The sequence below is a fragment of the Rissa tridactyla genome, chromosome 8, assembly GCF_028500815.1.
Source record: "Rissa tridactyla isolate bRisTri1 chromosome 8, bRisTri1.patW.cur.20221130, whole genome shotgun sequence".
In the NCBI taxonomy this organism is placed as follows: Eukaryota; Metazoa; Chordata; class Aves; order Charadriiformes; family Laridae; genus Rissa; species Rissa tridactyla.
The window spans coordinates 13,848,706-13,873,967 of NC_071473.1; the positions used below are offsets into that span (position 1 = coordinate 13,848,706).

General features: G+C 40.5%; 1 protein-coding gene across 1 annotated transcript in view; it reads left to right on the forward strand.

Moving 5' to 3' along the window:
- The window catches only part of TMEM114 (transmembrane protein 114), a 64,698-nt gene that overhangs the window by 10,984 nt on the left and 28,452 nt on the right, over positions 1-25,262 (forward strand). The window contains exons 4-6 of the mRNA XM_054212607.1: positions 2,050-2,289; positions 4,793-4,842; positions 14,229-14,325. Of these exons, the coding sequence (XP_054068582.1) occupies positions 2,050-2,282 (233 nt within the window). The 3' untranslated portion in view covers positions 2,283-2,289; positions 4,793-4,842; positions 14,229-14,325. The remainder of the gene's footprint in view (positions 1-2,049; positions 2,290-4,792; positions 4,843-14,228; positions 14,326-25,262) is intronic.

Genomic DNA, 25,262 nt, shown 5'->3' on the forward strand with positions numbered 1-25,262 from the left:
TTATGAATTAAAACTGAAAACGTTCTATCAAAGTAGGAAAAATGGGTTTAAATCCATCTTCATTTTCTTCTCCAAATAGATTTTCAGTACTTTTTCACAATGTAACTTGAAACAGAAATTTTCCCCAAAAGAAAAGGGGATCCTCAATATTGGCCCTCATCACCTGATCGTACAGTCCTGTTTCTAACAAGAGAATGCTAAGAGATTGCTGGAAGCAAATGCTGCTGTCTCAAAGTCTTGACTGACCTTTTTAGTCTGAAATGCTCTTACAAAGACCAACCATCCCCATTATGCTTTCCTTCTGAAAAAAAAAAAGAGAAAAGTAAGTTCTATTTCCTTAGAACATCAGAAAGCTGTATTCACTAAAAAGGCTTAGGCTATTTGAAAACTACTCCAAATAGTAAGTGAAAGATGAAAAGCTGTGAAGTGCAAAGCATGATTATCCCGCTGAGGAGTGGAGTACTGTGCCTAAGACACTTGGGGTTGCAAAGAGGGAAAGGAAGCACAAAGACAGTATTAGGAGACGGGTTCTTGAATATGTTCTGAAGATGCAACTAGTGCTGTTTCCCAGGACAGCGTGAACAGAATGCGGGGTGGCATTTGCTGTGAGACCAGACCCTCGTCCTGCTCAGGCAGTATTGTTTAGCTGTTTCAGCTGCACTGAGGCTTGATGCATGTAACAGGCATGCACAGTTTTATAGGATATTCCAGTTCACCAAGTTTGGTATTGATAGTTCTGTCAGCAGAAAGAAATATTTTATGATGCAATTCCAGAAATCTGAGTTTTTTGGAAAATATCAGAACTAGTATGTTCCACATCCCAGGGCATCCTACATGCTTCCCCAGTTTTTGACATGTGGCCACATTTAAGGGGGATCACAGAACTCAGCATACCTTGTTGAAAATGTCAACAAAACAGTCATTTCCATTTCTGCTGAAAAAAGCTATAGAGAAGTGATTTTTTTCCCCCTTGCAAAGGACTAGAATAAGATACAGGCATCACAGCATGGTTAAAATCAGGAATATGAGTATGAATTTTGACTGTTGGATAACCCAATACACTTCCGTCTTGGTTTGTCTTTACTCAGACTTTTCTTTCTGGCAAAAAATGCAGACTCATCTAGACTTACACTGTGATTTAACAGAAAGCCAGACCAAAATTTTTCTCCCTCAGAATCAGATAAGACAGTATCTTGTCCTACAAGTGTTCTGGTATCTACTTTCCCTGGTCTACAGTCCTTTAATTCAGGGCCTTTCTATCGCATCTTTCCTGCCACTGATCCAGTCAAGTCATAAGTTATTATATGTCCTTTGAGTAACATAGATGCCAGGCCCAGGATGTAGCATGTACTTGTGCTAGATGTGCCATTCCCTAAGTTTGCTAGCTTCTGTACAGTCCTTTCATTCAGAAAACATCTGGCTTCTTGTTTGAGTGCCTTTATTAATTTATTTTTAGTCTGCTCCAAGGATGTCTTTGGTTCAATTATTTGGAAGTGAGGAATATTCATGACTCCACGACACTTGGTGGGAGGTGACAGTAAAGACAACACATTTACATTGAACACACGAAACTTAGAATACTCAAAATGAGAAACCAGTCTAAATTCAGGTCACTGACCTGAAATACAAGAATCCCTCTCTCCATGAGCTTTCTTGCATAGAGGTAGACAACTGTACATGGTGCACAGGAGTGAAAAATCAGGATGCATTATAATACAGTATCAAAGCCAGAGATGTACATGCATTAGATACCTCTAAAAGACATGACTGGATTTTTATTGTGAGAGGCTTGCTGTTATACATTTTGATTCAGTATTTAACAGTGAGAACACATTAAACTGAATGGACAAAAATAACCCTCCCTTTACTTCCTTCTCACCCTTCCCCAAAAACCAGCCTCAACTAGATGTCAAAGGTAAACAGGGGCTAACTCGCGATCTGGTCTGGGTAGACAGGAAGGAGAGTGGCGAAGAAGCCCCAGGTGATATCAAATTAATTTTTAATTTCTGCAATGGATGCTAACTAGCTGAATATGTTTTTCTCTCCCAGCTCTTATTACACTTACTGGGATCAGTGTTTATATTGCGTATTCAGCTGCTGCCTTTGAAGAAGCTGTCTGCCTCCTGAGGAGTAAGGATCTCCTGGTAGAAATCGACATCAGGTTTGGCTGGTCATTGGCACTAGTCTGGATCTCCTTTGTTGCAGAAGTGCTCACTGGAGCTGTGTTTCTCCTGGCAGCAAGAGTTGTGGGTGTGAAACAGAGACGTGAACAGGCGTTATGAACAACAGGTATCATTGCAACAACAGAACCCTGCAGAGCCTAGAAATGGGGATTGCTTGGTCCAACTGGTCACTAGGGGTAATAAAAGCAGCAAGGCTGTGACTGAGTATCTTGTCAGCTGCCATAAACCCTGTTCCTCACAGTAAGCTATAAAACACAAAGATTCTGATAAATCAGTAAAACATTTCAAGTGTTGTCAATAAGGAAACTCTTGTGACTTTAGAAGAAAGTACATTGCAGTGTTAGTGTTTCCAAAATAATTTCAGCTGGCAGCTCGTAAAACATCTCCATTCATTGCTTAGAACGAGGCAGATTTCTTGCTTTCTTTTGGCCCAGCAAAGCGCCTCAGAGTACCTTGCAGGCCAGTCTGCATGGTCCGCTTAGCTTTTGTCTCTCCTCTGGGACTCCTAGTAAGCATGCCTAGGATTCCAATTGTGTTGGCAGCCTCTACCAGCAGAGCTGCTCTGAGATGGCTACATTGTGGTAGGTAGTGCTTCCTTCCTGCTGCCTTTGGAGGAGGGATATATGATGTCTATACACCTGAACCCAGGGAGAGAGAGTGAGGCATAAACATCCGCAATTAAGATTGCATACTTAACATGGTTTTGTTGCACGAAGTAAAATCAGAAGTAAAGATCCAGAATAGGAAGAACTTCAGAATATTTGGAGAACTCTAGTGATAATCCCCAGCACTAGGGCATGGCTAGGACATCTAGTGAGGTGATGATTAATCTTTACTCTGGTGTACACCTTCTATATTTATAGGATCTTTCTTTTCTCATGTCTCCCCAAAGAGGCCCTCCTCTCTCCTGTACCATAATTGCACTTTCCTTGTGACAGCACACCAAAATGGGTTGATTTGAGAAACCAGAGAACTCCAGAAGCCTAATCCATGCCAGCTATGTGTAATGTCTAAGGAGAGACACAGCATCACGTTCTCTTTCCTAAAATCGTTAACTTATAGGGTGAAAACAAAGAAATGAGTAATTTTCTAAAAATGAGCTTTGGTGCTGTGATAAAATGAAAGGATCTAAGGCCCAGATATTGTGAATGACTTGATACTAGTTATCTGGCAGACGGTAGTGACTGTGATGGTGAAGTTCTTAAGTGCAGTGCAATGGTGAGTGTACTGCAAGAGAAAGATACAACTGCTTTTCCAGATGTTGTAACTACTGTAGCCAGCCTCAATCTATCAGATGCTCAGGCTACATACTTATCTCTTTCAGCTTATTGCTAGCTGCTTGTTCAATTTTGTAATGCAGAAGATGTATCTGATGCATTTCCCAGATTTTACTTAACAATTATGATGATGCTTCCTTTTCATGAAATCAGTAACATGATTTCTATACTAGCATGTGTTTAAGTGTGCTGAAAACTGCTGAGTAAAACTGAACACACAGGACACCTGAATTTCATATTAGATGCCAAGCAATCCAGTTTTTCTTTATTAATTTTTCCTGTAGGTAATAGTATTAAAGAGAAAATTTACTTCAGTGCCCACTGAAGTTAAGAAGAATTTTCCCCTGACTGCTGTGGCTTGGAATAAAGACTTAATAAGACTAAATAAGACTAAATAAGCTGTGTTAACAGCTCCACTACATTTCTGTTAGATCATGTATTTCTGGAGGACTTCAGCATATTACAGTTCAAGACTGTGACTCAGGAGCTGTGTCAGCAAGGCACACTGTCATTGGGCAAGTCCCTTGTACTTCCACCAGTAGTGCAAAGGGCATCATTTACCTACCTCTGTTAAATACCAGAACAATTTTATCATTGTGTCTTATGTTAAAGATTGCACATTTACTCTTACTGAGCTCAGCTCTGATCTTAGTCCCACAGTACCAATTACTTTACAAAAAGTAGTGGCAGGGAGCTTCCCGGAGCTTACAGTCTTTGGATATATAAGGAAACATTATTACTACCATGTTTTGAATGGAGAACTTAGGCAGAAAAAATGCCCAAGGTCACATGAAACCAGAGTTTCTGAATCCCAGCCTAAGACCTTAGTTGGCAGACCTTGCTTGTTATCGGAATGAAATAAGGCTAGAAATCCTGAATAGACTGAGCAGTAGAAATTCCGTGAATAGCTGGTACAATTTTGTAATTCTCACTTGCTCCCACATTGGTGTTCACATATTTTCCATGTTGCCTTATGTTTGGACTGTGTAATTGAGTCATTTTACAAATTAAAGCTCTATAAGAAGAGTAAGAAAAAAGTCCTTTGTAGCCAAAATTCCATGTGCTTAAGTGAATTATGTAAAATGTAATATTTCTATGTTTTGGTGCTGCTGAACTATTTATAATACAATTTGTATGATATTACTCAGACATTACTGTAAGCTGTAATAGTAAAATATCAACTGAGTTATTTTTTGAGTATTTATTACAGATGTTATTTTACAGTGGTTTTGTATGTTGTAAAATTAAATAAAATGACATCTTGGAGATGGGAATTATTAACAAAGACATGGAAGAACTAAGATATATATTTTTCTTTAACTTTTTCTGCAGATCTGTTCTACAGTTTATATGATGGTTTTGAAGTGCCTGTGTCAGATGTGGTAGGTATTTATAAGATACTTATGCAGCTACAATAGAAAATACTCAAGTGATCAAATCTAATTAGAAAGCCAATGAATCTGTTATTGAATTAGAGCAATTCTCATTTCCATGGCTTTCCTAAATTTCTCCTTCTGGCTTCCTTCAATATCTGGCACAATGGTAATAAAGAGCATCTTCTGCTCCTGAATATTTGTATAACCCCTGAATTTCTCTGAAATTCCTTATGAATACAAAGGAAAAAAGATGGTTTTGAATAGACAAATAAGCCTAGAACATTTTGAAGAGTTATGCTAGAAAGAGAAAACATCCTGGAAAGGTCTTTATGCAAAGGGATACAAGTGACCTCGTCAGCTTCTTCCTCTTACTGAAACTAGCGTTTATATAATACCCAGTTCTTTGCTATATTTTCCCCAAAATGTGTTACGGAGATGAGGACACTGTTCCCATTACTTTCTGGTGAATTGCAAACTCATAGGTAATTGGCGACATTTAAAGTGAAGAAAAACAGATGTACTGAGCAGAGCAGTACTGTTTGAGCAGGTAGAGTGCACAGAGCTACTGGCCAATACTAGGCACTAACTTAAATGCTTCTTCAAGGCATGGCAGAGAAGGATAGGGGAGGTCAAAGGAGTCCTTGAGGGTGAAAAAATTGCAGATGTGCAAGACATTTAGGGGAGATGCTGGTGAATACAATGTAGACATGAAACCACAAGGATTCAGTCTGGGTCTGTGCTGTTCCAGAGCTGGCTCCTGCAGAGCAGCTTGGATGTCTCTATATACCCACCTCTGATGACCAAGGGGACACTATTGTACACATGTGATTCTTAATTTCCTCCTTCCAGATTTAAAAGGATGGCAGGTTAGTGTCCATTTAAAAGGATGGCTCGTTGGTCAGAAGAGGGAGAGAGCCAGAATCTGCTCATAACTTCTCCACTAAGGTGACCACAGCAAGGCACGGAGTCCCTGCCCACTGAAGCTTTTAAAGGGAACTGGAACTGGCCCATGAAATAGATCCAAAAGACAGATTTTCCCAAGCTTGATTGACACAAAGTAATCTTGCCCTCCAATTTTGTCGCTTGTTTTGCATTGTTTTGCAAATGAAATCCGTTGGTCTCTGGCTTTGTACTAGAGCATCAAACTGTCCTCAGAATTGGTATAACCATGCTCAAGAGAGACTCCCCTGTGCCTCAGTGTTTCTGGTTTGTTTGCTAAGGGAGCACAATTTTTAGCCCAGAAATTGCAAGCTCACAGGAATTTAGTCGGGCTTTCTTGGAGGCCAGACAAAACTACCTTGAAGGCCAGGTTCAACCCACAGAGTTGTAGCCATCCCTGGTTTAGGTTACAGGTCTTTAACTACTGGATTGCATTCTATTTAGGTTAAAAAAAAAATGGATCTTTTTACTGAAACATTATAGTGCTGTTTTACTGTAATAGCTTTCTTGTACATTTTACGCATCAGCTTTAACCCTAACAAGTCCCTCAGTCCTTTCAGCAGTCCTTTCAGCAGCCGTATTACTGTCACATTCAGTCTTTGGATGCGTATTAGCAGTTCCAGTATACACACTTTGTCGTTTGTGTTGCTATTAATCATAGTTTGAATGCTGTGACTTGAGAGAACTTTTCTGTTTTATAAAGGTTTGCACTGAAACAGCGGTCTCTGCTGACATCTCATGGCTACACTAAGCAGTTGACTGTATTTGGAAAGAAACCATCCTTTCCATACATACTATTTTTTGTATGGTTTGAAGAGCATAGGAGACTGTCATGCTCATTAGACCCTAGCTCCTGTGTTTTATAGCCCAGAGAATCTCATCAAGAAACTGCAGAACCCAAGTCAGTAACATCTGCCAGCTGCTGCCCATCTCAAGTGAAAATGTCAGGTGATTGGAAATATGCTGTTAACCTTCCCTGTTCTTTAAAAAAAATAATCACAAAACATACTTAAAGTTTTTTAGTGCTTCTGTTCTTAGAAGATAGATGCTATAGCCATTCCATTCATGGTTATGTTTTGATAAGGTCAACTGGTATTAGGTTTTGTTTACATTTGTGGCGTAAATGTCAAAACTATTAAGCTGAAACTAATCAAATTGAATATCCAAGAGTGCAAATAATAAGAGAAAAATAAATAGCCTTATATCACGGCTTATTTTCTGAATATGGCAGACTGTCTAAGAATTGAACAAGTGAAAGGAACAGACTTCAGGATTAGTCCAGAAGATGTAAGAGGGGTTCTGCAGCATGCTACATTTCTGTGGCTCTTAATTTCTTTACCCTGTCTCCATCAAAACATGTTTTCCAAAAAAGTCGTGAAGTTCTGCTTTCAGTATGAGCTGAGCAACTTCAGTGAGATTCACCAAGGCATTGTTGAATTTTGAAAGTATGCAACAACTGTCAAAGTAAAAGAGGCCAACTCTAATCTCTCACATTTATTAGATTCAGTCTTCCTTTCCTGGGAACTGTGGCAACATTGTCCATTCCTCATCTACAAATACACCTCTGCATAGACTATTCAGACACACCTGTGATTCTTCCAAGCCAAAGTACTAGGATGGAGCACCTCCTGTGAAAAAACGTTCTTAGCTGTGGCGCAGGATCAGGTTGCTAGACTTATATGTTGGATGAACACTATTTGGGGATAGTTCCTTCATCCCTGAACTGTGGTCCTCAAACAGACGAACAGCAGTTGGTTAACAATCTGTGGGTATGTGGAGTCAGGTAGTAGAGGGAAAGGAAGAGGGATGCAATGCTGTACCCCACTGTAACTGAAGTGGCATTGACAGATTGAAATCTCTTGTTATGCCTGACCTAGTTTCTCGGCCTATCACCTCAGAAAACCCACCTTTGTGATCTTAAAGCAGCTTTTTAGGTTCTATCACCATTGAGGAAAAGGCACTAAAGTCAATACTTGTAAAACTGTCAGAAAAGAAGGGATGTGGGACTGTAAATATGCAAGTTACCATCAGTTAATGAGTTACTATTTATCAGCCAAATGGTCACAACTGAATGTGTTTATACTCTCAAGTCATCTCACATCACTCTTGAGAATTAAAATGCATTTATTTAGAACACCACCTCTATAGCCTGGTCCAGTTTGCATGATAGTTTAAGCTAATGGATTTAATATTTAATTTGGAGCAGACCAGAGCTGATGAGCCGTGAAGTATTAAAAAGTAGCATCTTAGTCCTTGTGATAGTCTGCTTATACCACTCATTTCAAAGCTAGCTGAAAGACTCCTTCGTTGGGGTTGGAGGGATGGCAGGCAGTTCTCTGAAGGGCTTTTGGCTCATGATTTTACTGTTTTCTTTTTTGCCAAGGACAAGGCAAACACTTGTCATGGAAGGCTGGGACTCTCTCAGTGTAATGCTCCCTAGGTGTTGAAAGGAGTTTGTCTGCCAATAGCTGAACAGCATTTGCTAATGGCTTATGCTTGTGGACAACACATCTGGCTGCTGAAGGAGCTAACATATTTCTCCATCCAACCTGGCCTTCTCAAATATTTATAAGCTAATGTTGTCTGTAATGCCTGCAGCATACAGAGAGGCTGAACTGAATTGCACTGTGGAGGAGTCTCTATTTCCACAGCCTTTTGGAGCTGGCTGCATCAGCACTGTGAAAACCCTTTGGCATCATAAACCTTTTATTGCCACAGCTCCCACTTGACTAGTGTTATACAGTGAAGCATTTAATTATGCAAAAAACCCACATAAAAAGAATTTTATAACTGTCAGGCAAAATCCATAGAAGGAACAAACTTTGTAGGGCTTGCAATAGCAAGTCTTTTGAGTTATCTGCCTTTCTGTTTATAAACAGTATGTTACAAGCATGGCAACAGCTGTAGCCAGCAGACTTGGAAGCCATCTCTCCTTCCTGTCCATGGCAAACTTCACATATGACAGGACCTTGATTTGGACCAGGGCACTTCTGATAAAATGGAAAAGTTCTACATGGTCTGAGAAGACCAGGCCTGTTTCATTCCATGAAGAGACAGATAAGAGACCGGTTTAATACAGTGTACGACATAAAAATATAAATATTTATTTTTCAAAACTCAGGAATACTGCAGTATTTCATGAAAATAAAAGAAGAAAGAAATGGCTACAGGGTGCTTTCTCAGCCAACAGGAATAAAGACATTCACCAGTCTATTAGATTCAGACCTACAGGGTCGCATCGTACTCAGATGTTCATTGTTTAAGCTTCTACTATAATAATATGCATCAACAAGACACCCTGGTGTCAGTATTAAGGTACGCAGCACACAGTAGCAGTGAGGGTTTGAACCATCTGTAAGTGACTGTCCTGCAGGCATCACTGAAATAGCATGTGCAGACAAGTAGAAGAAACATCACCGGTGCCCATGTCTTAAAAGAGAACTGTTCTGCCTGACTTTTGTGGCTTGCCACAGCTGAACCTGTACGTGGAAGTTGGTGTTAATAATCCAGCTGAATAGCAACATCTTTACTGAATGGGCTGATTAACAAAAAGGCACAGTACAGTGTCTTCTCCTACTTTAGTGAACACTTGCTCACCACATTACCATGCAGAGACACATGACTGTAACTCTGTGCAGGGAGCTCTGCTGGGTTGTCTTCCTCTTGAAAGTAAGATTTGTTATTCCTCTTCAGGGGTCTCTAGCTTGCTGCATGGGTAGCCGGGAGGCTGTTACATCAACAAATGAGAAAAAAGTCTACTTCCTGTATAGATATCCAATAGATATCCAGTAGATACATTTCTGCTCCTAAGCCCCTCCTGGGCACAGACCTCCCCTTAAGAGTCTGTCTTGGGCTCACTTTCTTGCTCTCCTGTTCACCAGAAAGTCCTTTTACTCCTCCTTGGCAGTAATAGCAGTGCTTTAGGACCCTCTGTCACCATAACAACTGGAATATCTGTCTTATAATTCAAACTGCCCTCTCTAACTTCAAGGGCCTCTTCCTACACACCATCTAGAGCTCATCAATCCTTCCCTGAGCAATTCTACATTCTTTATTGGAGTAGTAACTCCCACACCCACTCTTTCTAAAGCTGCTTCTCTGCCATTTTATTTCCAAAAGCCTGATGAACCGTATACTCACCCATTTGGGAAGAGGATTGAATTTGCTACAGGTAAGCCTTAGTCTTTTCAAAGACCAGCTAACCCTGTGGTTAACCCCATTGTCCTGGGTTTGCCTGTGGGAACATTTGTCCCAAGGAATTCAGAGAATAATCCCACAGAGAGCAAACCACTCACATAGCAAATCCCCTTGTAACTCCTAATTCCTTTGGAATTTAGACAACACGACAAGCATTAAAATACTAAAGGCTCTTAGTGCGTGTCCCTTCAATATGACAAATACATCCCCCAAATCTTACTTAGCCACTAACTTTGTGACATTGGACTCACTGGTATCTGTTTCTGTACTTCATGTCTTTAATGTCAGTGTTCCTTCTTAATTGCCTCAAGTTGAATGACTTTACTAAACTTCCTCAGTAGCTCATTTAGAGATAGAATCATTTTAATCAGATTTTCTTTCATTACATGTAGAGATTTCAGCCTGTACTATCAGTTGCAACCCATACCAGCACTACAAGTCAATACAAATATTTTCTACTAATTTGGAAATTAGGTTAAAATGTGATTACCCTCTAAATAGCACTGTTACCTGAGAAATAAGGATACGGTATAAATTAGTGCTTGAAATGGGTTCTGCTACATACATAATCATAACTTGGCGTTTCACCAAATTAGTTTATAAACTGTTATCACGACACAGGCACCCAGCTTACTGGTAGCTGTTATGTATGAATGTAATTTTACTGCAGAGGAGCAGTCCCCATGATAACAGCATTCCCAGTTCTGTCTTGCTGTGCTTTGCCTCAGCAGCCACTGCACGTCACTGTTGTTCCACACAGAAGAGTCAAAAGAAACTCATTTATGTGAGCAAGTAGCAGGACTTGGGGAGTCCGTTTGCCTTTTCAGTCAAGGAAAGAAAATGTGCTACAAACCAAGGGATGGAGCTTCCTGAAGTCAAGGGGGACTTTTTCCCCAGGACTGAAGGGAGGTATACTGTTCTTTTGCTTTTTTATTTGCCTGTGCAAAAAGCCTTTATCCATCTTCTTAAAGGTGTAAAAAGACAATGGTCATTAGCCAGGGACACAAAGATCCAGAGGGACTTGCCTGCTCTTCACAGGCCCCAAGTGAACTGTGACAAATCACTAAACCTCTTGACGCTCAAGTTCTGCAGCAGTGACACCACGCCCTGCCTCATAGCATTACTGTGAGGTCTGAAATTAAAGATAGGAGGTGCTCAGATATAACTGACAGCAACATCATTTATACCTTGTTAGATTTGGAGCATTTCTTCCTTTCAAGAGAAGGGGAAATTTTGGAGCATTACGTTGCGATTTTAGAAATAAAGAGCTTGTGAATTTGGCATGATTGTTAAGCCTAAAAAGGCAGCTACAGCCAGGGGTCTGAATGATGTCTCTCTAGAAGCATGACACTCCTAAGAAAGCTTTGGCAACAACTACGTCAAGTCACATAAGCTGACTAGCACTAAGCTTTTCCTACCAGTACTTGCCACTAAAAATGCAGAAATATTCCCAGTTCCTCACATGACTTTTTCCCAAGTTTTCAGCAATTGCCACATTGTCTGAGTGCAATGGGGAGGCTTAATTCCTTTCTCAATAAAGTTTCATACAAAACAATTCAAGAGGAATGAAACTGCCAGTACAGACGATTCCAGTAGAGAGTAGGAAGGAAGATGCTGAAGGAGAAAATAAAACAAAAACACAAGAAGATATTGAGGAGAATTAACAATAGAAGAGATACATAGATTTAACAGAAAATGATGTAGCAAGTGGGGACCTTGTCACACTCAACACACTGAAAGCAATAGCCATCCATGGGTTTTCCTGCTGTGCTTGCAACCCATCAGTGACGGCTGTACTTCCCAGATCCTACTGTTGCAGCCCAACTTGGCTGCCGCTGACATATTAATTCATCACATGGCTGGCAATCCATGGATCTGGGATCGTAAGGAGGGGGCGACAGTTCAGCTGCAGGTGACACTGAGGTGCCATGTAGATGTCCTCAAGCCAGGTTTACTCATCTAGCTCCAGTTTCAGCCACAAAGCTGAGGGACAAATTTCAGTATGGAGTAGCTGTGTTCCTGCCAGGCTTGTGTGGCTCATGATGACTCCCATTCTTCCAAAAAGAAATTATCCTGCAACCTCCAGCCGTGATCTTAATCCTCTGAGAGGCCTAAAATCAGGCCAGAATTCTTCATGCAGCACAAGAACAAGGAGTTTTGTTTCTGAGGTTACAAAACCAATGTTTATTTCATAAGCCCAGATCCACAAACATGAGAGAAGAGATCATACTGCCAGAGGGAAGGAAACCCTTTCCTGAAGCAAATGACTGGGCTGTAACACCACATCCTACTGAGACAGGGAGGATTTATGAAAGAGAAAGCATACACGGCTTGGCAATCAAAACAGTTGCCTCAAGATTGCTGAGCTGAATGAAGAAGTGAAGGGACACAGAAGTGAATCAAAGTCTAGAATCAAAGGCAGAGGACTGAAAATGTCTGTCCTTCAGACTTTTGTGAGAAAATAGCATCACCTTTACTTGCAACTTTTGTTCTCCATTTTGTGTGTTACTCCTGTGCTGCTAGGGGATGTGTAATTTCAGATGTCTTGGTCTCTATTCGTGGTAGCACGCGTTGGTCAAGATGATCCCTGCTGCTGTACTGCCCTAAGTATACTTAACCTGCAGCTGTTTTCTCTCCTACAAATAACAGATGAAAGAAACCTGACGAAAATGCTGGGCCAGATTCTCCTCTCAAGCAGAAGTCTTGGCAGAGGAAGAGGGGCCTTGAGGAGTCACAGCTGCTGTGTACTAATGTCCTGCTGTCCACTGGCTCTTGAGCCTAATTGACTGCAAGTTCATTCCCCAGGCATGGCTAAGGAAAAGCTGTGCTTTGCCTTGCCCATTGGCTGAGCTGAGAATTATCATTTAAACCAGCAATACCTGACTTTTACTGACAGACTTCCTGACAAAAATTTTAGCAGATACTTTGCTGGTGCAGTTTTTAGCAAGGCAGCTCTGAATAGGTTCAGGTTCTTTGTGTGACTAACATACTGCTGAATGGTTGGAGCCAGAGAGGCAAGTCTGGCTCTGACCTGACACCATAAATTGTTGTTGTCTGTATAACTGTGAGATTTGTTTTTGTTTTGTTTGCTACATGAGCCCAAACGGAAGCTTGAGGATCTATTTGCAGACCCAGTTATCTAAAGCTTTTCAGCATACACGCTTGTAGGTCCAGCTTTGTATTATTTAGAGCTTTTGCTTGTTGTTTTAGGTTTAATGTGTTTGCTCTCTTGATGGCTCCGTCAATATACATTCTGCACTGAAAAAGTTAAGTGTCAATATATAAAAAAAGATAGGGCCAAAAATACCCATCCGGAGTTTGGAGATGGAAGGCAAATTGCAGGTTTGTCAATAGTGTGTTTGGGAGCATTTTAAATAGTGAATCACTTGATGCTAGCTATTGTAAATATTGGTTTAAAGGTGCTATAAAATTGATGGTGCACAGTTAAACCTTCCTCCAAATCCTGATCTATTTATGCTGGCTCACTTAGTGTCAGATCCAAAGACCACTGAAGGTAATAGGAGTCTTTACCAAGTTGTTAACAAGCACAGTGTATTTTCAGCAAATGCACATAATCTTGCAGTAGCAGCACAGTACATTTTCTTACAGTTTTTGTTAAATTAGGCATACTATACTCCAGAGCATGCCTTTCATTTTTTTTAATGTTGACAGCAGAGAGAAATGGCATAGAGTGACATTCAAAGATGACTGTCACTCTCTACCTTAGCCACACAGCTTTTTGTGACGTAAGGTTAGACAATGAAAACAGTATTCAGCTCCCACCACAAATCATAGTGTGGGACGTGGTGACCGAGGTCTGCATCCTGAGCAGACCAGGGCTAAATATTATTTTGAGTAGCAATTGGGTGAGGTTTGCTGTTTCTGCAGAGTCCTTCATTGAATGCTGGATCTAATCAGAGTAAAACAGGTGAGCTGTGATGCCCAAACAGTGAAACTGAAAAACGATTAATGTAACTTCTACCCAGTCCAACCCCCACTCTGTGAAATTTGAAGGAATTCTTTATCACATTGGCCCTAGTCTCTACGAAATCTTATTTCACCTTCTCAGAGGCATGTAACCGTCCCAATATCCGTACATTAGATTAAGTCCTAATTTAGAAGCAGTGAATTATTGAGGGCTAGAATTCACAAAAGGTTTAACATATCAGCACAGCAATATTTTCCAAGGATGTAATGTATTGGATGTAGTCTGGCCAGCATTGTCCTAATACTTTGTTATTTTTGTTTTCCTGTAGAAACCTAAGTGGAAGAAAAGGTTTTATGTATTGTGAGCACCTTAAAATCTGGCTGAAAAAGTTCTGAAAAATAAATGGGAATTCAGGCTTCATAAAGGTAAATGAGAGTTTTGCTGTTGTTGACCTCAGTGGAACTGGCATATGTAGGTTTGGAGAGCTTTGAATGAAAATCCATTTCTCAGTCTTGCAAAGACAAGTACTTAATTCAGCCCAAACCCTATGACACCATGATCCTTGCCTGGAGTACTGGTATACCTGAACTCCACATAGAGAAATGAATTAATGAGAAAGAATGTCCAACAGGAGAGTTAGTCATGCTCGTTTGCTTTTGGTGTAGCTGTCTATTGTAGTACATCTGCATTTTTGCCCTTGTCTCCCCATTTTCCCCCATCCTTTTCCCAGGGAATGTAGTGAAAACAATTCTGCTGTGGGCAAGTCTGGAACCTGTCTGGTTCTTCACCTGTGGTTTCCATCACAAAGAAAACTGTGATTAAGGATGACAGGGCCCTTAGGAGACTGGAAGGTGAGATGGCAGCTGGAGAAGAAAATGACAGGCCTCTAGAATTATCTGTTCCCATAGAACAGGTGTCAGCAATCGCAGATAAGGCAATGCCTGAAAGTTTCAGTGCTCCAGGCGGCACTGAGAGGGGAAGATGTGTTTGCAAAAGGGCATGTTCACTCAGTTATAGAGTGCATGTGTTGTGCTAAATGTCCTTAAATCCCTCTGGTAATGCAGCCGTCTGTAACAATAAATAGCAAATAACTATTGTCTCCTCTGGGACTACAGCTATCATGCTTCCAAATAGGAGTCATCCTGCTCTGTGTTGAAGTGTAAGAGACCATACGTTTACTATGAGTTCTGGGGAAAAACACTGAAACACACATAATTTAACCTGAAATCTTAGATTGCTTCTGTTTATACAGTTTTGCATAAAAACAATAATACTTTTAAAATCCCAAGCAGCCCACTCCTCCCAATTATTCTAGATTTAAAGACAACGGATAGGTAAGAAATGTTTGTGTGTTAGAACTGAAAATTGTTATTATTTGTTTCTCTTTCCATTCCACTTCCTAGCCCCTTCTTTCCAGGGGACATTCACATTTAAAATTTCCCCCTGAGAATCCCTCATTGTGCAATTTTAGTAATTGGTAGGAGTATTAGAAAGTGGATAGATCAACTGAGAAGTGAGGAATCTAGCAGATTATGTACATATATAATCTTTTCAAAGTGAGCAGCAGCTCGCCCTCTTTGTTTTAAAATGTTCATGTATTTCTGGAAAAGCAGATAACAGAACATCTAATAATAGCAAAGGGTTTTATAAGTCAAGACACTCAGTGTCTTGAAAGTATTTTACAAACATCATGAACATACCTATACTTCATGACTCATCTGTAAGGTAGCTATCATTATTTCTCTTGTTCAGATGGGGGAAACGGCATCCAGAGAAACCAAACCACTCAAACAAGTAGCATACATTAAAAGATTGTCAATGATTAAAAAAAAAAACAACAACAACAAAAGACTAATAAGTTATGTTGTTACTTCAGCTTACTAGCTGAAATTATTGGAATACTAACACCCTGAAAAAATCCAGGATGGTATTTCACACCAAAATACACAGAACCAGAACTCCCCAAAGAAAGATGCAGGTAGTTCAGAGGCTGTAAAGAACACCAAGGTTTTCTGAGCTGATCACAAATCTCAGGCCAGGCTCAGTCGTAATAAAACATATAGAAACCCTGCAAAAGCTAACGTTATTCCCTTCCCATGCTCAATTATTTGTTAATTCTTTCACATGTAAACTGATATTTCTCTCCTAGAGCTGGGAACAGAATTCAGCAATGTAGAAACCTGGTGCCTGCTTGTTGTTTTCCAAATAAGTGCTTAAACCTTCTAAAGGTTTCAGTGGTGTAAAATTGGAGTGGGAACATACTGATTTCCATGGTTTTGAAGCAGTCTTTTACAAAGGCAAAACCTGTTAGATTAATTCCTAGTAAAGAACGTATTACTGATCACTGAGCTGTAGTATACTATGAAAAGTCCCTGGGAAGCCTGTCACACAGTTAAAAGCTGAATTTTGCAATGAGTTTGGTGAAAGACAAAACTGGTCTTCCTAGAATCTGGTAAAACCTTCTAAGGTTTTAACCTCATATTAAGCTAATTATCTGCATCCTTCTCAAAAAAAAAAAAAGGTTTTGCTCTTAGAGTCTTGGTCTCTAGAATCACGTCCTAGATATCAGTCCTAGATAACAGTCACAAGCTGTGCGGAGTGGGACTTAGAACTGCTGTGCACTTCGTCGATGTAATACATGCAGTGCTTGCAAATCTAAAATCAGGATTTAGCGGCTCATCAATAGAAAGATAAAGGTCTAGCCAATGTCTTTTCCCTTTTTTCTATAGGAGAAGTGAAAAATGGTTTCCTTCTGGCTAGAAGTCTAGCATGTCTACTGTCACGTTCATCTCAGACTGCCACATAACCCAGAATTTCTTCCTCTCCGTGGAACTTTAAAAAGGATATCCTTTTCACTAACTGCCTCCAGGACTGGATTTCCCAAATGGTGCCTTCACCTTTTATGAAAGTGCTTTTGTCTGTAGTTGTACAGAAGCACTTGTATCTCCATCATACCTTCTAACAGCTTGTGATCAGCCAGCATATCCACCTTGTGCCAAAAGCCAGTCACAGAATCGTTCCATTCCAGCGAGTGCTGCCAAAAACTCCTTTTCTATCTGTCCCCTTTCTGTATTTGTCAAGGCATTTGGAGCTAATGCTTTTGGCTCCTGATCTGCGCCACTGTGACTCCTAGTCTTCCTTCCACTATATCACACTGCATCTGTATCTGCTCTGCACTTAGCCCGCAGTAAGCTGCAGTATTGCCTCTTCACTGCAGACTCAGTTCTCCATAACCTGATGAGAATCGCTGCATTCGCATGGTTTCATGTGGGGTCTGTTTTTAATTTCAGCTTGTCCTTTATCTCTTCATGTTCTTCCAAGAAATCTCGCCCTACTCTCAGAAAACATCTAGTCTATATGATTGGTGCTCAGCTTGACTTTCTCCTTCACCCTGAAGAAATGTTCGTGCTGCACTAGCATCAGCCAAGCTTACTTATCCATGCTATTTAGCGGTGAACGATGCTTCCGTAAGTCAAGTACTTCAGAGTGCCAACAGTAACGTCTCTTCGTTTTCATAGCTACTGACTAGTAGCGTCTGTTTATTCACTGGGCTCAGCGCTGTTCTGTACCTTTCCAACAACTGCTTACATTTCTGCAGCCCAACACTGCTGTTTATCCCTGCTGCTTGGATTTTATCGAGCTGGAATTGAACTGGTCATTGCCTTATTAACATAGCTGAAAATATGGCAGTGGAATGACTAGCAGCCTTCTTTAGCAGTGCCTGTATGCCGAAAATCTTCAGATTTCTTCACAGGTCCCTATACCTAGGTCCACTGAAAAGGCTTTTGAGGAGGACTGTGCTTTCTTGTAAGATTCAGGGAGCAGCAGGAGGCAGAGAGGGGCCACAGACTACACCCAGAGTTTTTTTTCTGACCACATAGGCTGTCAACTCTGTCTGATTCTTCTCAGGCTTCTGAAAACATCTCATTTACAAGGGGCGTGCTGAGAGGCTTCGCAGGGGTATTAGCACAGTCAGTTCCATTACAAGAACATGACATCTGTCTTTCCCTCCCATGTCCTCCTTGTCTTTCTGCTCATCACTCTTAAACTCTGCAGAATCTGAATTTCTATTTTCAGCTTTTTCCATTATTTTTGCACATACCTTCCACCTCCTGTCCTGTTCCCATCCTAGTTGCTTTCCTTCACACTTTCTGTGGCAGCTTCCTCTACTCCCTTTCACTGGTATATCTTAGTGTTTATCTAATTGTTCTTATTTTTTCCTTATAAAATTTTAATTCCTTTAGTGCTTTGCATTTGTTCTTCTTCACTTCTATTGTAACTTATCAGCTTTTGAACTACATAGATCTCAAAAATCTTACAAAAGGATTAAATTATATCCATACTATGAATAAACTCAGATGAAAACTGAATATTGTAATGTTTGAATGTAAACGTCTTGACAATGGTATTAAAGAGATCAGTTATATCTCAAAGTACTTTAATCAGTGCTACAGTTGGAAAGAGAGCAGTCCTACAAAAAGATTCAGAGGTGCCTGTGTGTATATGTACACATATACGTATGCATGTATGCACTCAGAACACATGCAGTAGTGTGACTGAGTAAACTGTTAAACCGATGAGTGTTAAGACACTTTCCCAAACGTTTACAGTGCATTGAACCATCCGTGTGGATGGCTGTTCACATCTGTGTGCTGGCTGGAAGCTGCGCGTCTACCATGTGGGCCTTTGTAAGCAAGAGCTCTGTTATGTGCGAGAGAGGAGACAAAGCCTTGGTGATATTTTCCTAGTTCTGCTTTGCTTTTCAGAGTTACTTCGTTTAAAAATAGGCCAATTTACAATGTTTCAGAATATCACAACCCATTTTAGAATTGAAACAGGCTTGATTTTCCAGTTAGCTGCAATTACTGGTAAAGACAAGGCACATTGCCTCAGAAAACCACCCTCCATCAGAGGTGTATAATTCTTCACAGGTGCCAAAACAAGTGCTCAACCGCTAAAATCAGTGAAATAATAGACACAAACGCAAGTATTATTTAATGTCTTATTTTAATGGGCAAGAACTGTTTCTGTCCTTTAAAACACAGGGACAACCACTCATTTTCCTTTCATTGTTCACTGAACAGTTGGTTTATTATAGTCTGCAGGGAGGATACATTACTACGTACACCGGGGCTGGTCAGATGTTTGCAGTATTGATGTATTTAAGAGGTCAAACAAGGTGTTTAGTTTAATAACAATTGAGTTTCTTATTCACTTTTAATTGTCTGTCTTCCACATAGCTCTCAAAGTCCCCACCATGTTTAAGATCAAAACCAAAGAGAAGCATCCAATCTAGTTTCATAAGGCTTCCAAAATGTGGAAACCAACAAAACTGGGCTGAGATGTGGCCAGAAAGCAGTTCATTAGTCATGTACGTTAGGAAAAGTAAACCCCACTGCTCCTTGTTTACTTTGGTCAGATGCTGGTTTTCAGAGTCAGTGGCAGGGACATAATAGGTCTAGATCCTCCCATATTTTGCCTCAAGAGCTTTTCCAAATGTTTCATGTTTATTTCCCCTTATGCATAAGCAGTTATACAGTTGACTTGCCTAATGTCTATATTAATTTTGGTACATTTTTAATTAGCAGATAGCTAATTAATGTAGTATAAGGTTATCTTGTTAAATGTTAATTGGATATGTAAACATTCTTTACAAGTTAATATTCAGAGGAAAAATATGTAATATGCATTTGTTGCCTGTGTCATTCTGAATTAATTACATGACAGTCAGATTTATCCCTTCCCAACTTGAGAACCCTCAATAAGTACTCTTTTAAGAATCAATTGATACTTAATTAATATGTACTGGCTGTCCTATTTAATTTAAATTAGTTCTTTCAGCAAGTTACAGCGTTGCTGAAAGACGCAGCATTCCCCCTGTGACACAGAGCATTTTCTGCTGAGAGCACACGAGGGTGCTGTGAGAAAAGGCTCAGTGCTGCTGGCCAGTATTTCACGACTGGGCACACAGCCTCCTCCTTTCTTCTTATCAAAACCAAAAACTACCCACACGGAAATCTTTATGAAAGTTTCCATGGGGCTTTGTATTGCTCAGGGCTCTGCGATCGCTCCATACCTGGATGGTGTTTATTACATTAGATGATGAGGTCAGTCACCTTCACCCCCGATCAGGTAGGGAGCGAGGTCCACATTCCTTCACTCCTCTTTTATGTTATCTTCATAATATCCACTGATGAGATATGCGCAGATTTAGCTCATTGTTTCAGTGCATTGATATTCCTAGCTACAGGAGAGCAGCATGATTGAGTCCCCGAGGGGCTGAATTCTGGGATGGATGCATGGCAACAACGTTCACGTATAATTTATTATGTGTATGAAATCCTTAACATCAGCAAAATGGTCGCAGAGTTTGGCTTTCCTTTCATCACACAATAAGGCTGTTAATGAATAAGAAACATCTCTCCATGCAGCAGTTTAACACATTCTGTGCCCAAGCAGCGGCGACAGGGATCTGAACAGCTTTTCTTTCTGCCCAGACACAGATTCTCTCTTCTGTACATTTGCTGCAAATGATTGTGATTTTAATTTTTGGAGGATTATATCTCCAGTGATCCCCAAGCACTTTATAAATAACAATTAAGTATCACCATGCTCAAGTGATATAAGTATTACAGGTGGGTTAACTGAAAGACAGAGGTGAAGCCTCTCGCCCAAAGCCACAATGTGATATAATAGCAGCTCCCAAGAGCTCTGACTCCCAGTTTCTCCCTCTAAACACAAGATCACACTTCCTTTCTCAGGTAACTGCACTAACTGACCTCTTTCTGGACAGGTGATCTGTCATCATAAGAAAAATAAAACCCCTTGAATTCAGACTGGACCCCGTAAGTGAGGGCCTGGTCTGACTCTCTGAGGTCAATACAAAAGATCCCTTGTACCTTTGTGTGGTATCGAAATGACAAATGGTGAAGATTAAGGGTCTGATTTTCATAGGAGCTTGGACCCTGGGCCTGCTGGTAACTTCAGGAGGAGTTTTGAATGCTCAACCTTTCTAAAACCACATCTGAAGGCTTGCCCAAGGTCACACAGGCAGCCTTTTGCAGTGCTATGGCAGCAGTAAATTTGTCCAATTGTCTTGTCTCCGAGTTTGCTGGTGTTACTAAATTTTCCTCTAAGGAGGTTTACCCCATTTGTTGCAGCTGAAAAAGCTGTTCTTTCAGCTTGAAACAGCTGAAAGGATCTGAATACATTGTATTGTAATCATTAAATACCAGTTTTCTGCTGGATATAAGCAGAACACCTATTTTTAGTTAAAAAGCCGCTGTTAGGTTACACAATATCTTTTATGGCTGAAGTAATGCAGCAAGCTGGCACAAACCAAATGGTACTTGACTGTTTGCAAATTGAGCATCAACACAAACAGCAGGTGGTCACTCAGCTCTAGACTTTCATGCAGTTTGTCGTAATAATAGCTATAGTAATAATACTAAATAAATAACATTCAGCAATCTGTTTTTTTTTAATGGGGGGGTGAATACTGAAGAGACACTTTTACAATTCATGCTCGGGCAATTATTACTTGCAGCTTTATTTTTATCATCTCTTTCTCCATTTTCCTATTGTTGAAAGTTAGCATTAGTATCCCTGTATCCCTTGAGATCAGATAGATACTTTCCTGGAGCTCCAGGGTGCCTTTTTATTGTACACGACTGCTGCACCAAGTTTTGTCTAGAGTGAATTTTTTTAGTATTGTAAACCCTAAAAGTAGGAACACATGGCCCACTTTAAAACATCTAGGAATCATAACTAAAAATTTCTGAAATAGGCATGTATGACAGCATTATTCTTACTGTATTTCTCCTAGCTTCACTAAATATTAACTGATCTAGTTAGCTTCCCTATGTCCATCTCTCTGAATGGGGGGAAGAACTGAATAGTCATTCACTTTGGAGCATTTTATGACACTGTGTCTGTGTAGATACATGTGAAGAATTCGGATTATCATGTAGCAGCCAGGAATTTTAAACTGGAAACCAGAAGTTAGGCTAAGAAAATCTCTTGGTGTCCAGAAACGCTGAAAACTTGCAGATATCCATCACTGTTGCCCCTCCTTCTCCTTCTCCTTCTCCTTCTCCTTCTCCTTCTCCTTCTCCTTCTCCTTCTCCTTCTCCTTCTCCTTCTCCTTCTCCTTCTCCTTCTTCTTCTTCTTCTTCTTCTTCCTCTTCCTCTTCTTCTTCTTCTTCTTCTTCCTCCTCCTCATCGTTATTATTATTATTACATATAGCCAAACTTCTATGCCTTGTCCCCACCAAAGAGCACTAGTGACTGTGAGGACTACTCATGGAAGAAGATGTTAATTGATACAGAGATGGCCCAGCCTGTCCCTGAATCAGGCTGAATGCAGTTTCGTAGCTCTCCCTGTTAGGCACTTAAAATGTCTGCAGTTATATTTCCTGTGAGAAGGGTTTACCTCTGCAGTCATTTGTTCTAACAGGACACTGGGAATATATCAGTTACAGACCAACAGACATTGGTCCCTATGTGACAGTTCCCATGTGCTTGTCAGACTCCCATCCTCGCTGATGCTGATGTGCACTAGCACAGTCCGGTACAGGAGGATCCAACAATGTAATAGTATTAACTGCTTGGTTAAGTCCACCCGTGTGGTGAGGATGACACTGGTGCAGAATGAAAGGTCTGAGATAAATGGCAACTCAGATGTAGAAGGAATAAAAAAAGCTGATAAAGGGAAATTCTAAAAGAATCTTGTGGCTCTGGAGGAAGAGGGTGAAAGGGAACATTATGAAAATGAAACCAACTAAGGCTTTATCTCAACAAAACTTGGGTTTATGTATACAGTGGTATTTATCTTGTGCATAAAAGCCTTCCCAGGGGTGCTACAAGGCATACCATAGAGTAATGCAACACTTAATTATCACTATTAGAAAACAATGAAAGACAATGTTAATGCCGAACATATAAAGCAGATACAAAGTTTAATTTTTAATAATTTTCAGTGCATTCCCATGAAATTTTAGATCCCCAGAAGCAAGCAATATACAAATGCAGCCTTACAAGTATAACACAGCAGTCTACTTCTGCTAGAAACAGACTAGCCTTCATACAAATATTCTGGTTGCCCCAAACTAATTTGAGGAGACCCATGACTATCTACAAATCCATGTCAAATATTTTTAGCTGAACGGAAGAGAAAAGACTATATTGAAACACTCCAGTGCTGTTTGAGACACTCCAGTGTTGTTTGAGCTGTTTGAAACTAGATTTCCCTGATCAACTAAAAATTAGAAGCAACACCAAACAGATTAATATGGGATTTCTAGTCTGAGGCCCTGAAGCATGAGCAATCTGAGATGAAGTTCCAGAGACTATGGACAGGACACATCCTCATGTGACACAACCGCCACTTTTGCACACACCTGCTTGGTGTAATGAGCACTTGGCACCAGTGAAAACTAGCTGCTATAAGGCAGGGGAAGCATGAAAAATATTTAGCAACCACTCTTGCAAGCAGATGTCATGTGATTTCAGATTATCAGCAGGCCAGCCTGAAAAAGAAGCATGCATTGTACTTTTACAGGTGTAACATACAGGGAGATTACCAGAACTGCTCTCAAAGAACTGCAATTCCCAGAACTGACAACCCCAAAGATCATACAAATACTTAAAGTGAAGCATTAAACAGGGGCTTGTCGACTGAGTGGCATGTCTGTTAAACCTTCTAAAGCAACACAATCAACTACTGTCAGAAAATTCAGATTCATATTTGTGTCAACATTTGTGCTCTCCAGTGTCAGCTGAGATATCCTCTTCTATGCTTGTCTCCTGAAATGATTAGTAGACCTTGGGAGAGTGAAAGCTATTTTTGTGAGCAGCTGGTCCTGATATTATAAAATGAATCCACTCTGCATTACTCTGAAATCTGGTGACAGGTGGGATTTTAATCAAAAATGGCTGGCATTTCATGGAGAAGGGGGAAAAAGTAGGGAGTCTAAAATGAAGGCTACATTTTCCAAAGGCGCTTCAATCTCTGTGGCAGAGATGGATCCACAGTGCCCACATAAACCCCATATTCTAGTCCAGCAGATTGCTCCAGGAGGTGGGAGCTGTGTTTCTTGCCCAGCCTTGATGTACACCATAGCATTTGGTTCCTGCCAGCAGAAGAGGATAACGTGGAGACGGGTTAGCACAGGGGCTGGGCTGGAGGTGTGCAAAGCCCTGGGAGCAGATTTGGTGAGGCTGACTCTGCAGACCTACCACCACCTACTCAACGTGGTCTTCACAGCACTGTGCCAGCCTGCGGACACTTCCAGGACTGGAGAAGGCAGAGGGCTAGACAGAGTGAGCCAGTGAAGGCAGAGCAGATGCCACCCCAGTTTGGGAAGGGAGGCTGCGTGGCCATGTGAGTGTGACACAAGCCTGGGCTCCCTCGCTGGTGCTAATGAGGGAAGAGCCATGCTCCTCGTGCCTGCTTTACTGGCTGTGACAACACAGATGCTCTTTAGGTGGAATTAAAAGCCCTTCCTGCCCTTAAGATGCGTGAGAACAAAATGAGTTTCTTCAGCGAGATACTCTCATTTTGTGAAACTTCAAAGAAAGCTCAAACTCTCTATTTCTTCACGAATAACCCAGTTTGAGTGTTATAATATTAATAAATGCATTAGAACTATTTTTAAGTAAGCAAAGACTGGATGATAGTCATCCAAATTAATGAAGGGTATGAACTTAAAATTGATTATATAAACCGCACTAAATCCCTGCGCAGATTTAATGATTTAAATTCAAATTTAATTTAGATTTAGCTCAAACACTGACTTGAATTAAAGCCACTTTAATTCTGAATAAGAGTGCCCAGAATGGGCTTTAGTATAGGTTAACAAATCTGCTCTGTGCAAAAATTTTCTTAAACTGCATTATTTTTTCTTAGTGCCATTAAGTCAGTAGTCAGTAGATTGAATACACTGGGCTCTGAAAGAAACCCTGTGCTTGGAAATAGAGGATGACTCACCAAAATGCATAAACAGCCCCCACCTGTAAGTATAGCAGAAAACTAACATTTTTTAGGCTAATTAAATCCCTCAATGAGAGCTTAGTCTTGCACCTTTCGAAAGAAGAGGAAGTCCTTTCTCTGGGGGGCAGGATGGTGGGATGAGGTCTTGAATCTCCCCCTTTTACCAGTGTGTTCTCCCCTAAGGACAGAACTGAAAAGGAAAGAAAGTTCTCAGATTATCGATTTCCCTTACTGGAATCCACAAAAACCAAAACCAAAACATCAACAACAAAAAATAAAACAACAACAAAAAAACAAAGGAAAACTTGACTGTTCCAAAGGAGCGAGAAGCTCCAGATTTTCCTCTGTTGCAAGACATTCGTTTCTTTTACT